This window comes from Electrophorus electricus, unplaced genomic scaffold, assembly GCF_041902795.1.
Source record: "Electrophorus electricus isolate QZ-2024a unplaced genomic scaffold, ASM4190279v1 Scaffold202, whole genome shotgun sequence".
Taxonomy (NCBI): Eukaryota; Metazoa; Chordata; class Actinopteri; order Gymnotiformes; family Gymnotidae; genus Electrophorus; species Electrophorus electricus.
Genome location: NW_027658482.1, coordinates 45,001 through 57,500, shown reverse-complemented (window position 1 = coordinate 57,500; position 12,500 = coordinate 45,001). Strand labels below are relative to the sequence as shown.

Here is a 12,500-nt window from a genome sequence, read left to right as displayed (position 1 = left end):
TAATATATTAATACAGAATGGCCATTATATAATACTACAATAATACAGTATGATTGTTATAGCACTACAGAAATACAGTATGAATGTTATATCGTACTGTTGAAACACAGTATGACAGGTATAGTACTACAGTATGACCATTATATAAAATTACAATAATACAGTATTACTGGTATGTAGTACTGCAGTACTACAGTATGACTGTTATCTAGTACTGCAGTAGTACCACATGACTGTTATCTAGTACTACAGTAATACAGTATTACTGTTATAGTACTACAGTAATACAGCACAGAGGATCACAGTGGATCTGTCCATTATGGATCATTTATAAACCAATAAGAGCTGTATTAGCATGAGGTGCCACTGATCTGTGTTAATATGATTGTAACCACTCCTAATTATTATGTGTGTGTGTGTGTGTGTGTGTGTGTGTGTGTGTGTGTTTATTCAGGGAGTGTTACAGTGAGTCCTTACAGTGACAATCCTCAAGTGCTCCCACCAGACCTTATCCACCTGCAGACATACACACACAAAGGTAACATGCACACACATGCACACGTGCGCACACTCACACACACACACACACATACACACACACACACATGCACACACACATACACACGCACACTCACACACACACACACATGCACACACACATACACACGCACACTCACACACACATACACACACACACGCACACACACATACACGCACACTCACACACACGCACACACATACACACACACACACACACACACATCATTTACAGTCATTTATACTGTATTTGCTGACTTTAACTGCCTGTCTGCTGTACTGAGGAGGTGAGAAAAGCTTCAACATTCACCATTAACTCTGAACTTCACCATTCACTCTGAACTTTACCATTCACTCTGAACTTCACCATTTACTCTTAACTTTACCATTCACTCTGAACTTCACCATTCACTCTGAACTTTACCATTCACTCTGAACTTCACCATTTACTCTTAACTTTACCATTCACTCTGAACTTCACCATTCACTCTGAACTTTACCATTCACTCTGAACTTCACCATTTACTCTTAACTTTACCATTCACTCTGAACTTCACCATTCACTCTTAACTTTACTATTCACTCTGAACTTCACCATTTACTCTTAACTTTACCATTCACTCTGAATTTCACCATTTACTCTTAACTTTACAATTAACTCTGAACTGTATCATTCACTCTTCGCTTTTTTAACTTTTATGATTCACTCTTAGCTCATGTAGTTTCCAACCAAGCAGGAGTCCAGATCCTGTCTGTCTTACAGTGTTAAAGACTCTGATGTCCATAAAATGTTGTTATCTTGTTGTCACTGGCAGCAATTTCAAATTTCAAGCCATCATTATATTAGAAGCACAACAACACAAATGCAACTGTTTTTTTAATGAGACCATAACAAGCATATGAATGTGAGGCTCGATAATCTTGGTCGTCTCTGAGCCTGCGCTGAAAGAGATTGGTTTTCAGGATGAGTAGATCTGGTTGAACAGGGCCGAGATACAGTGAGTGTTCGCCACAGCACGAAGTCTGCAGGATGTCAGAGTTCAGTCTGACCAAGCCAGTGGAGGGAAATTTCAAATTACATACATATGCAAATTCATCATCTTTACCAGAGGCTGTTCCACCCCTGCAGTGACCGCCCCCTCAGCAACACACAGCTTTCGTGAGCCACCATGCATGACTTTGAAGTTCAAAGTAGTTCAGTTATGTGAGGATCTGACTCACACTGCATGTCTGTGAAGAGAGACTGTAAAATGAATTCTGCTCATTCTAAGGATTAATGCTTTCTTCTAATCTATGACTATGTAATAAGAAATAATAAAAAGAAAACCACACAGAAAACAAACCTAAGGCATAAATACAGTTTTTTAATTATACTGTAATTAATTTTATTATTCAGTATTAGTTTTCCAAATTTACAATGAATTGTGTCCATGTGTATTAGGTAAAAGTTTTTGTGTTTATGTTTATGTATGAATACCTAATTAAAAATATACAAAAATTGCTAAGTGAAAAATTGTTAGCCCAGCCTAATGCAGCAACAGAAATATACTGAGCTTTAATACTATAGTAAATATACAGAGATTTAATACTATAAACATAAATGAATAATTAAATAATTATGAGAATTGTCTGAACTCCTTTAACTACATTTTTCAGCTTAAATAAACAAAAAATTAAATCTAAAATGAAAATTGTAATTGTAAATGAAAAATGAAAATCAAATCAAATCAAATCAAAATTTCTTTCTATAGCATTTATTACAACAGATGCCATCACAAAGCAGCTTTACCAATGTCCAAGTCCAAGCCCCCAGTGAGTAAGCCAAGGGCGACAGTGGTGAGGAGAAACTCCCTAGAGCTTGAGGAAGAACCTTGAGAGGAACCAAGACTCAAAGGGGGGGTATCCGCCTCAGCGTGCCAAAAGACCCCACAATAATAACAATTTAAAGAGAAAAATAAACCCATCCCGCAAGAGAATGTTCATTAAGGGCGACGTAGAGTAATTGTCTGGGGTGGAGGTGTGGTGGGCTATAGCAGGGGACATCAGGGGAGGTGGGAGGAGCCATGGCAGCTGGGACAGGCTGAGACTCTGTAACGTCATGCCATCATGAGTAGGTGCACCTCAGCAGAAAGAGAGCCTAGATTAGGCATGTCCAGGTATGAGGGTGTGTAAATTAGGGAACTATAAAAAGCAATGATGGACTCCAGCAGATCTAACTATGGCAGCACAGCTAAAAGGAAAGAGCCGGAAGGAAACACAGGCATGAGGGCACCCTGGAACATCAGCAATCTGACACTCTCTGTCAACAAACCTGAGTGACAAAACAGAGGTAAAGTGGCAGCATCATAACATCCCAGGTTACCAGAACTCTGTACATATTGGTTTTCAGCCTAGCCTTAAATATTGAAACTGTGTCTAAATCTCAAACATTTACAGGAAGGTTATTCCATAGTGTTGGAGCATTTACAGGAAAAGGCTTTGCCCCCTGTGGTAGATTTTCTAATTATTGGCACTAGACAGAAGTGATGTGATCAAAGTTTTTAGTTTTAGTAAGAACTCAGGGTAGCTGAGTATCATCAGCATAGCAATGGAAACTAGCATAGGGTTTACATATACTGTCACCTAGAGGTAGCATATACAACGAAAAAAATCAGAGACCCTAGAACAGCTCCTTGTGGGACACCATAGCTAGCCTTTTTTATGCTAGAAAGTCTCCATTTATGTTGACAAACTGGTAGTGACTGGCTAGATAAAGTTGAAACCAGGAAAGGGCTACTCCCCTAATCCCAGCATCTTTCGAGTCTGTCAAATAAAATATTGTGATCTTTAATGTCAAAATATTGAACTCAGATCAAGTGATATAATCACAGAAGCCAACAACAACAGGTCATTAACTACTTTAATCAGGGCTGCCTCTGTACTATGATTAGGCCTAAACCCTGACTGAAAGACTTCATGTATCTAGTTCTGATTCAGATATGAACTTAGCTGCTGAGCTACAGCTTTTTCTAGGATGTTGGAAATAAATGGAAGGTTTGAGATCAGCCTGTAGTCTGACATGGGTCAAGGTTAGATTTTTTGATAAATGGTCTGATTACTGCTAATTTGAATGATTTAGGAACATAGACAATGTTCAAGGAGCAGTTTATTAAATTTAGTAAAGGTTCAATTACTTCAGGTAAGATTTCCTTAAGAAAGTGTGTGCAGTGACTCTAGTAAGCAAGTGGAGGATTTTGAGCGTGAGATCAGAGATGCTCTTGGATCTGTGTAAAGGATTCTAGAGTTGTTGTTGGCTTGGTTGTTCTAATCTCAAAGCAGCTGCCTGATGTCATGTTAATACTATTAATGTTACCTCTAATGTGCTTAATTTTCTCATTAAATAAATGTATGAACGCATTACTACTGTGTGATGATGTAATCTGAGCATTGGCGTTAAATGTGCAATTGTACTAAAAAGAAATCCTGGATTATTTTTGTTCTATTAGGGTCAAGAGATAAGATGTTCCAGTGGTAATAAGTGCTTTTCTATACTTGAGAATGCATCTCAGTAATGTATCTCCCTATTGTATCTCATGACTGTATCTTAGTACCCAGAAGAAACTATTTCTGGCAGAAAGTGAAAACTGTGGTAACTCTGGGTCATAATTTCTGCTGTATTGTTTTTTTCAGATGAGCTCTGTACTGAACAAGATGACTGCAGGTTGGAGTGTGATGGCATTACCATGACAACAATGACCATGTCCCAGATAGACAGCCACTCAGCTGCCCGGGAGATGTGTGGAGCGATGTCTGTCCTCCACTCAGAGCCACAGGAAGATGAGTGGCCTGGATCCTAACCAATCATAGGGAGATGATTGGCCTGGATCCTAACCAATCACAGCCTCTCCTCTTTTCATTCTCATAACTGTCAAACAACCATAATGTTCATATGAAGTCATAATTTCGAGACCTTCTTTCTTCAGTCATTTCAGTTCCCACTTAGTTTAATACATTTGTTTTGTAAAGAAGCTCCCTACTTTACACCCTTATACTTCTATACTTTCAAACAGAATTTGGGATTTTATGACACAGATAAGCTTGCATTCCAAGTAAAGATGAACTCAATTAGCCTTCTCTAGAAAGGCTGAGCAGGACCAAGGAAGACTGACTAACTAGATCTTTCAGGCTTTCACAAGCTCCTCAGTGTCCACCAGCATGTGGGGAGACACTGTGTTCCGGTGTACACTTCTTTTATCTCTTATGAATGCATGTAAATGTGTAGATGCGACTAAATTGACAGGAAAGTGCAAAATAAAAGCGTAAGATGAGACACGTGGCGAACACGGCCAAACAACTTACAACAGATACACCTTTAAGTGTGAGGTGAGAAGTGATGAGCTCTTTAATTGGGGTGGTGTTTACGACCAGTTACAGCAAGTCAAGATGTAAATGATAAAAAAAAAAAAATACAGGAGAATAGGGGAACAATTCAGTTCACTTTCATTTATATAGCACTTTTAGAACATACATCGTCTCAAAGGATCTTTACATGAACAAAGTCTACAGCCCTTTATGAGTAGTTAATATCTGTAAGTAGTGAATAATTTGCACTCTGGTGGTAAAAAGAGGAATTTTCAACAAATGAAATAAAATGTGTTTGAAGGATAAAGCTTACATTGCTCTGAGGTGCTTTTTGTTAGAGCTACTGTTAGTGGTATCTAATGGCATCAGAAAAAGATTAATTTGATTAAATCAAAAATTAGAACAAAAAACAATCCTTAATTTACTCAAACCCCTTCATGTGAGATGACAAGATGCATAGAAAAATTACTTAAGTCACAAGGCATCCTCTGCAAATGGACACTTGCATATTTTCTAACTAAAGGCCTAAATGTGGGATATTGTGACAAAACTGCTATTACTCATATTTCATTAACACAGTGCCTCAAACCCCAAACCCCACAGCCTGCTTCAAGAACCAAAATTCATATTAACCAAAGAAGCAAAGCACAGCTGGAATATCAGCCAGCTGGTTTTACCATTAAACACATGCGCAGGCATGCAGCACCCTCCTTGTCCATTTTACTTTGAATTACAACCTTTAATTCTCCACACAACTACTCATTGACTGAAAGGGGCAGTTGTAAAAGTGATTTTTTTTTTTTACTAAGGGATGTTTTCTTCTGCTGGAGTCTGTGGTTAAACACGGCCCTCTGCTGTTTAGTGTCAGAACTGCAACTTTCATGTCTCTTCCCAAATCCAGACCAGCGCTCACCACACAGTTCTGTTGTCATTCCCAGGCTCTCACTCAGCTTTCTTAAAGATCTGCTTGGCCACCACATCACCTACCCGCAACTCCTAGCGAGAGAGAGAGACAGAGAGAGAGAGAGAGAGAGAGAGAGAGAGAGAGAGAGAGACATAGGAGACACAAGAGAGAATGAGAACGAGAGAGAAAGAGAGAAGGGAAAAGGATACAAGAGGATTTAGGGGCAGAACAAAAAGCATTTTGTTTTTGGTGACCAAAGAATCAAAACTCTACACTATCTTTGCCCCCCTGCCCCTCTACACCCCACTCTGTCCCCCCCTACACACGCCCCCTCTCTATGTCCTGTCCTGCCCCTCTACACGCCCCTTGCCCCTCTACACGCCCCACACCCCTCTACACATCCCACACCCCTCTACACATCCCACACCCCTCTACACATCCCTCCACCCCTCTACACACATCCCTCCACCCCTCTACACACATCCCTCCACCCCTCTACACACATCCCACACCCCTCTACACGCCCCCTGCCCCTCTACACATCCCACGCCCCTCTACACACATCCCTCCACCCCTCTACACACATCCCTCCACCCCTCTACACACATCCCACACCCCTCTACACATCCCACGCCCCTCTACACACATCCCTCCACCCCTCTACACACATCCCACACCCCTCTACACGCCCCCTGCCCCTCTACACATCCCACGCCCCTCTACACACATCCCTCCACCCCTCTACACACATCCCTCCACCCCTCTACACACATCCCACACCCCTCTACACATCCCACGCCCCTCTACACACATCCCTCCACCCCTCTACACACATCCCACACCCCTCTACACGCCCCCTGCCCCTCTACACATCCCACGCCCCTCTACACACATCCCTCCACCCCTCTACACACATCCCTCCACCCCTCTACACACATCCCACACCCCTCTACACATCCCACGCCCCTCTACACACATCCCTCCACCCCTCTACACACATCCCTCCACCCCTCTACACACATCCCACACCCCTCTACACGCCCCCTGCCCCTCTACACATCCCACACCCCTCTACACATCCCTCCACCCCTCTACACACATCCCTCCACCCCTCTACACACATCCCTCCACCCCTCTACACACATCCCACACCCCTCTACACGCCCCCTGCCCCTCTACACATCCCACGCCCCTCTACACACATCCCTCCACCCCTCTACACACCCCACACCCCTCTACACACCCCCCTGCCCTTCTACACACCCCCTCCGTATGTCCTGGCCTGCACCTCTACACAATTATCTGCATCAAGTGTAAAAGAGAATGGATTGGGGTAAACACGACCAGCAGACTTTTTTGTATTCAAGTGTTAAAGAACGTCCTTTGTCCAGAATGAAGTAATGGAAATAAAGGGCTGACTTCTGCCCTAGACACAGATCATCTAGTATATTGTGACTTGATACTAATTTAGGACTTTGGCATACAGTACTCATTAAAACCTTTTACATGTTCAGTATTTACAATTCGTTGCCCATGGAGATAACAGGATAATGGGATGCATGATCATGACTTGATAGTTTCCAGAAATATTTTAAGTTTTTCATTTCATTGGTTGTACATCTATTTCTCAAAGTGTGAGGTGCCAGCCAATCTGCTGTCAGTGTCCAGTAAAAGACAGCCAATCAACTCTCAGTTTCCAATAAAAGCCAGTCAATCTGCTGTTAGGGTTGTTGTTTCAGCTTTTGCCCAGGGCAGATTTCTTTCATGAATAAGTTCAGGCAGTCCATCTGGGGACTAATTACAGTCCATCTGGGGACTAATGACAGTCCTGACCCCTCTGAAACCCTACCTGGTGCTTGTTTATAGTCTCCTTCAACAGTCCTACAATTGTTTCCCCAGTGACATAAAAATATCATGTAGAAACCCTCAAGTGTTAAAATGTTCAACCCTAACCCTTTCTTATAATATGGGGTTTGTGATGGAGACTATCACTTAGGAAGGATGAACAGGTTCTCTGGCTCTTTGGCCTGGTAGTCAGGGTTCACGTTTACCTCCTGTCAGTCTTGGGTTTGAGTCCTGGGTAGTGTGGCAGCCTACAGTACAGGTTGTGATTATGGCACTTTACATTTTCTAATAGTTGCTACAGCACAATGGTCAATAACATCGTTAGGGTTAGGGTCACTAACCACTAGGGTTTGGTTTAGGGTCACTAACCACTAGTTTGATTTAGGGTCACTAACCACTAGTTTGGTTTAGGGTCACTAACCACTAGAGTACTCACCCTGTCTGAGCAATCTGGTGACTACAAGAATAGACACTGGAGCTGCATCACTAACCAAACCACACAACATGCACTTTTACGTGCCACTGGGAGATCACTTTACACCCACAGCCTCTCCAGGTGGAGCATGGAGCACGGCGCAGGAGGTGGAGCTGTGTAAGTGTTTACCAGGTGGAACGGGGAGCACGGCGCAGGAGGTGGAGCTGTGTAAGTGTTTACCAGGTGGAGCAGGGAGCACGGCGCAGGAGGTGGAGCTGTGTAAGTGTTTACCAGGTGGAACAGGGAGCACGGCGCAGGAGGTGGAGCTGTGTAAGTGTTTACCAGGTGGAGCAGGGAGCACGGCGCAGGAGGTGGAGCTGTGTAAGTGTTTACCAGGTGGAACAGGGAACACGGCGCAGGAGGTGGAGCTGTGTAAGTGTTTACCAGGTGGAGCAGGGAGCACGGCGCAGGAGGTGGAGCTGTGTAAGTGTTTACCAGGTGGAACAGGGAGCACGGCGCAGGAGGTGGAGCTGTGTAAGTGTTTACCAGGTGGAACAGGGAGCACGGCGCAGGAGGTGGAGCTGTGTAAGTGTTTACCAGGTGGAGCAGGGAGCACGGCGCAGGAGGTGGAGCTGTGTAAGTGTTTACCAGGTGGAACAGGGAGCACGGCGCAGGAGGTGGAGCTGTGTAAGTGTTTACCAGGTGGAACAGGGAGCACGGCGCAGGAGGTGGAGCTGTGTAAGTGTTTACCAGGTGGAGCAGGGAGCACGGCGCAGGAGGTGGAGCTGTGTAAGTGTTTACCAGGTGGAGCAGGGAGCACGGCGCAGGAGGTGGAGCTGTGTAAGTGTTTACCAGGTGGAGCAGGGAGCACGGCGCAGGAGGTGGAGCTGTGTAAGTGTTTACCAGGTGGAGCAGGGAGCACGGCGCAGGAGGTGGAGCTGTGTAAGTGTTTACCAGGTGGAGCAGGGAGCACGGCGCAGGAGGTGGAGCTGTGTAAGTGTTTACCAGGTGGAACAGGGAGCACGGCGCAGGAGGTGGAGCTGTGTAAGTGTTTACCAGGTGGAGCAGGGAGCACGGCGCAGGAGGTGGAGCTGTGTAAGTGTTTACCAGGTGGAGCAGGGAGCACGGCGCAGGAGGTGGAGCTGTGTAAGTGTTTACCAGGTGGAGCAGGGAGCACGGCGCAGGAGGTGGAGCTGTGTAAGTGTTTACCAGGTGGAGCAGGTTTCCTTCCAGCCAGTGAGTCCAGCCTCTTCCCTCTTTCTCTCCTCGCTGCACACACACCAACTTATCACCCTCCCAGTCTACTGTCGTCTAGAGTACAAAACACCACAACCCATCACACACAAACACAACTACATACATCACACACAAACACAACTATATAAATATAAACTATATACACACACACAAATATAAGTATATACATCACACACAAACATTCACATCAGTCTCCACACATCACACACCCTCACCCACATTATTCACATCAGACACACTCTCCCGCAGATAACATACACACAATCATTCACATTACACACTCTAGATCCACATTAACATCTCATTTCACTCACATAACCAATCACACACACACACACACACACACACACACACACACACACACACACACACACACACAATCACCCAATCACCCCATCACTCATGCACAATCATATAAAAACACTTATTTCACTTATTCCATTCCCCACAGAGACAAAGGTTCAGGCATTAAAAACACTCAAATTACTGGTTGGACACAATATCTAATTGTGATTTTCACTACACATTCACTCTCACACACACACACACCTGGCACTTTCTCCCATCAACAGGTCCTAGGTCTTCAGTAAATTCCTTTCCCAGTATGAAGTCCATATCAAAGTTTTTGAAGGTGGTGATGGTCTTAATGGTCATGTGACCTGTGCTGAGCTCATGTTCAATGAGTTTGCTGGGTTTCAGCAAGCTCACAACCTTCCTCAGAGCAAAGTTAATGTCTAAAGAGAGAAGCAGAGGGCATTACGATTTAGCGAACATCTAGACATCATCATAACAATAAGAGTGACAGTTGTAAATTAGTCAGTAACTGGCAGTTGGAGAACAACATAGGTAGGTACTCTTATCCACAAATGACCAGGATGCAGGATTTCAGTCCAACCAAACAGCAGGTCTCCGAACCGACCAAGCAAACAAACAGCAGGACTCCCAAACCGACCAACCAACCAAACAACAGGACTCCTGAACCGAACAAGCAAACGGCAGGACTCCCGAACCGACCAAGCAAACGGCAGGACTCCTGAACCGACCAACCAAACAGGAGGACTCCTGAACCGACCAACCAAACAGGAGGACTCCTGAACCGACCAACCAAACAGGAGGACTCCTGAACCAACCAACCATCCAAACAGTAGGACTCCCAAACCGACCAACCAAACAGCAGGACTACCGAACCAACCAACCAAACAGCAGGACTCCCGAACAAACCAACCAATCAGTAGGACTCCCGAACAAACCAACCAATCAGGAGGACTCCCGAACCGACCAACCAAACAGGAGGACTCCCGAACCGACCAACCAAGCAAACAGCAGGACTCCCAAACCGACCAACCAACCAAACAACAGGACTCCTGAACCGAACAAGCAAACGGCAGGACTCCCGAACCGACCAAGCAAACGGCAGGACTCCTGAACCGACCAACCAAACAGGAGGACTCCTGAACCGACCAACCAAACAGGAGGACTCCTGAACCGACCAACCAAACAGGAGGACTCCTGAACCAACCAACCAACCGAACAGTAGGACTCCCAAACCAACCAACCAAACAGCAGGACTACCGAACCAACCAACCAAACAGCAGGACTCCCGAACAAACCAACCAATCAGTAGGACTCCCGAACAAACCAACCAATCAGGAGGACTCCCGAACCGACCAACCAACTGTTCGAACACTGCAGCCAGCTGTAGCCCGTGAGCCACATCGGTGTGAATAAATAAACGTAAAAACTCCACATGCCCAGACATGAAAAGGCGATTTCATATTTCATGTTAATGCTCATGTCTGCAGATATTTATGATGCTTTAAAAATTTTTTATTTAAGATGAAATATGGAAGCTATTGAATGATATGCCCGTCTGTATAAAGTCGCGAGAACTGCTAAACCCTGTTGGGTAAGTAATCTCAGCAGTACTGTGACCAGCCCAAATTATTACGGATTCCACTGAGTTTTTATTCGTGTTTTTGAGTCTGGACGTCCTCTCCAGTGGCAACACCAGGGTGGGACACCTGAACCGACCAAGCAAACAGCAGGACTCCCAAACCGACCAACCAACCAAACAGCAGGACTCCCGAACCGACCAAGCAAACGGCAGGACTCCCGAACCGATCAAGCAAACGGCAGGACTCCCGAACCGACCAATCAAACAGGAGGACTCCTGAACCAACCAACCAACCGAACAGCAGGACTCCCGAACCGACCAACCAAACAGTAGGACTACCGAACCGACCAACCAAACAGCAGGACTCCCGAACAAACCAACCAATCAGTAGGACTCCTGAACAAACCAACCAATCAGGAGGACTCCTGAACCGACCAACCAAACAGCAGGACTCACGAACAGACCAACCAATCAGGAGGACTCCCGAACCGACCAACCAAACTGGAGGACTCCCGAACCGACCAACCAAACTGGAGGATTCCCGAACCGACCAACCAAACAGCAGGACTTCTGAACCAACCAACCAAACAGGAGGACTCCCGAACCAACCAAGCAAACAGCAGGACTCCCGAACCGACCAGCCAAACAGAAGGACTCCCGAACCGACCAACCAACTGTTCAACACTGCAGCCAGCTGTAGCCCGTGAGCCACATCGGTGTGAATAAATAAACGTAAAAACTCCACACGCCCAGACATGAAAAAGCGATTTCATATTTCATGTTAATGCTCATGTCTGCGGATATTTATGATGTTTTAAAATTGTTTTATTTAAGATGAAATATGGAAGTTATTGGATGATATGCCCGTCTGTATAAAGTCGCGAGAACTGCTAAACCCTGTTGTGTAAGTAATCTCAGCAGTACCGTGACCAGCCCAAATTATTACGGATTCCACTGAGTTTTTATTCGTGTTTTTGAGTCTAGACGTCCTCTCCAGTGGCAACACCAGGGTGGGAATGTGAGCTCCACGGCTGAGACAGACACAAAGGACCAGAGTATCGCATTGTAACTGCTGCGGAAGGCGGTTTCATGCAAAAGACCGGAGTTTGTGAAAGTCACGCTAACTGCAATAAAACCAAATAAAAAACACATGAAAATAAAACATGGACTTACCTAAACCAGCAAGGTACGCCTCAAAATTCTCCTGGGACACCATGTGATAGAGCCCGGAGTAGTTTGGCTTATCCATGTTCTCACAGCAATCCGATGAACAGATTTCCAGCCTGTTGGCGGCCTGCCTTTCCGTG

At 44.9% G+C, this 12,500-nt stretch overlaps 1 protein-coding gene and 1 long non-coding RNA gene across 5 annotated transcripts in view; one reads left to right on the top strand and one right to left on the bottom strand.

Annotated features, from left to right (window-relative positions):
* LOC145655300 (uncharacterized) overlaps nucleotides 1–5,190 on the top strand; it is an 8,518-nt gene extending 3,328 nt beyond the window's left edge. The window contains exons 6-7 of one of the 3 annotated variants that reach the window (XR_014121452.1): nucleotides 455–538; nucleotides 4,207–5,190. This is a non-coding gene — a long non-coding RNA (uncharacterized LOC145655300). Of the gene's footprint in view, nucleotides 1–454; nucleotides 3,188–4,206 lie in introns of those variants that run through there. The other 2 variants (XR_014121453.1, XR_014121454.1) reach the window with 2 other exon arrangements.
* The window catches only part of LOC145655299 (retinol-binding protein 1-like), a 7,952-nt gene continuing 339 nt past the window's right edge, over nucleotides 4,888–12,500 (bottom strand). The window contains exons 1-4 of one of the 2 annotated variants that reach the window (XM_081708938.1): nucleotides 12,367–12,500; nucleotides 9,849–10,033; nucleotides 9,201–9,353; nucleotides 4,888–5,874 (exon numbers count right to left, since the gene is read on the bottom strand). The exon at nucleotides 12,367–12,500 is cut by the window's right edge and continues 339 nt beyond it. In XM_081708938.1, the coding sequence (XP_081565064.1) occupies nucleotides 5,821–5,874; nucleotides 9,201–9,353; nucleotides 9,849–10,033; nucleotides 12,367–12,442 (468 nt within the window). In that variant the 5' untranslated portion in view covers nucleotides 12,443–12,500 and the 3' untranslated portion in view covers nucleotides 4,888–5,820. The remainder of the gene's footprint in view (nucleotides 5,875–9,200; nucleotides 9,354–9,848; nucleotides 10,034–12,366) is intronic. The other variant, XM_081708939.1, reaches the window with a different exon arrangement.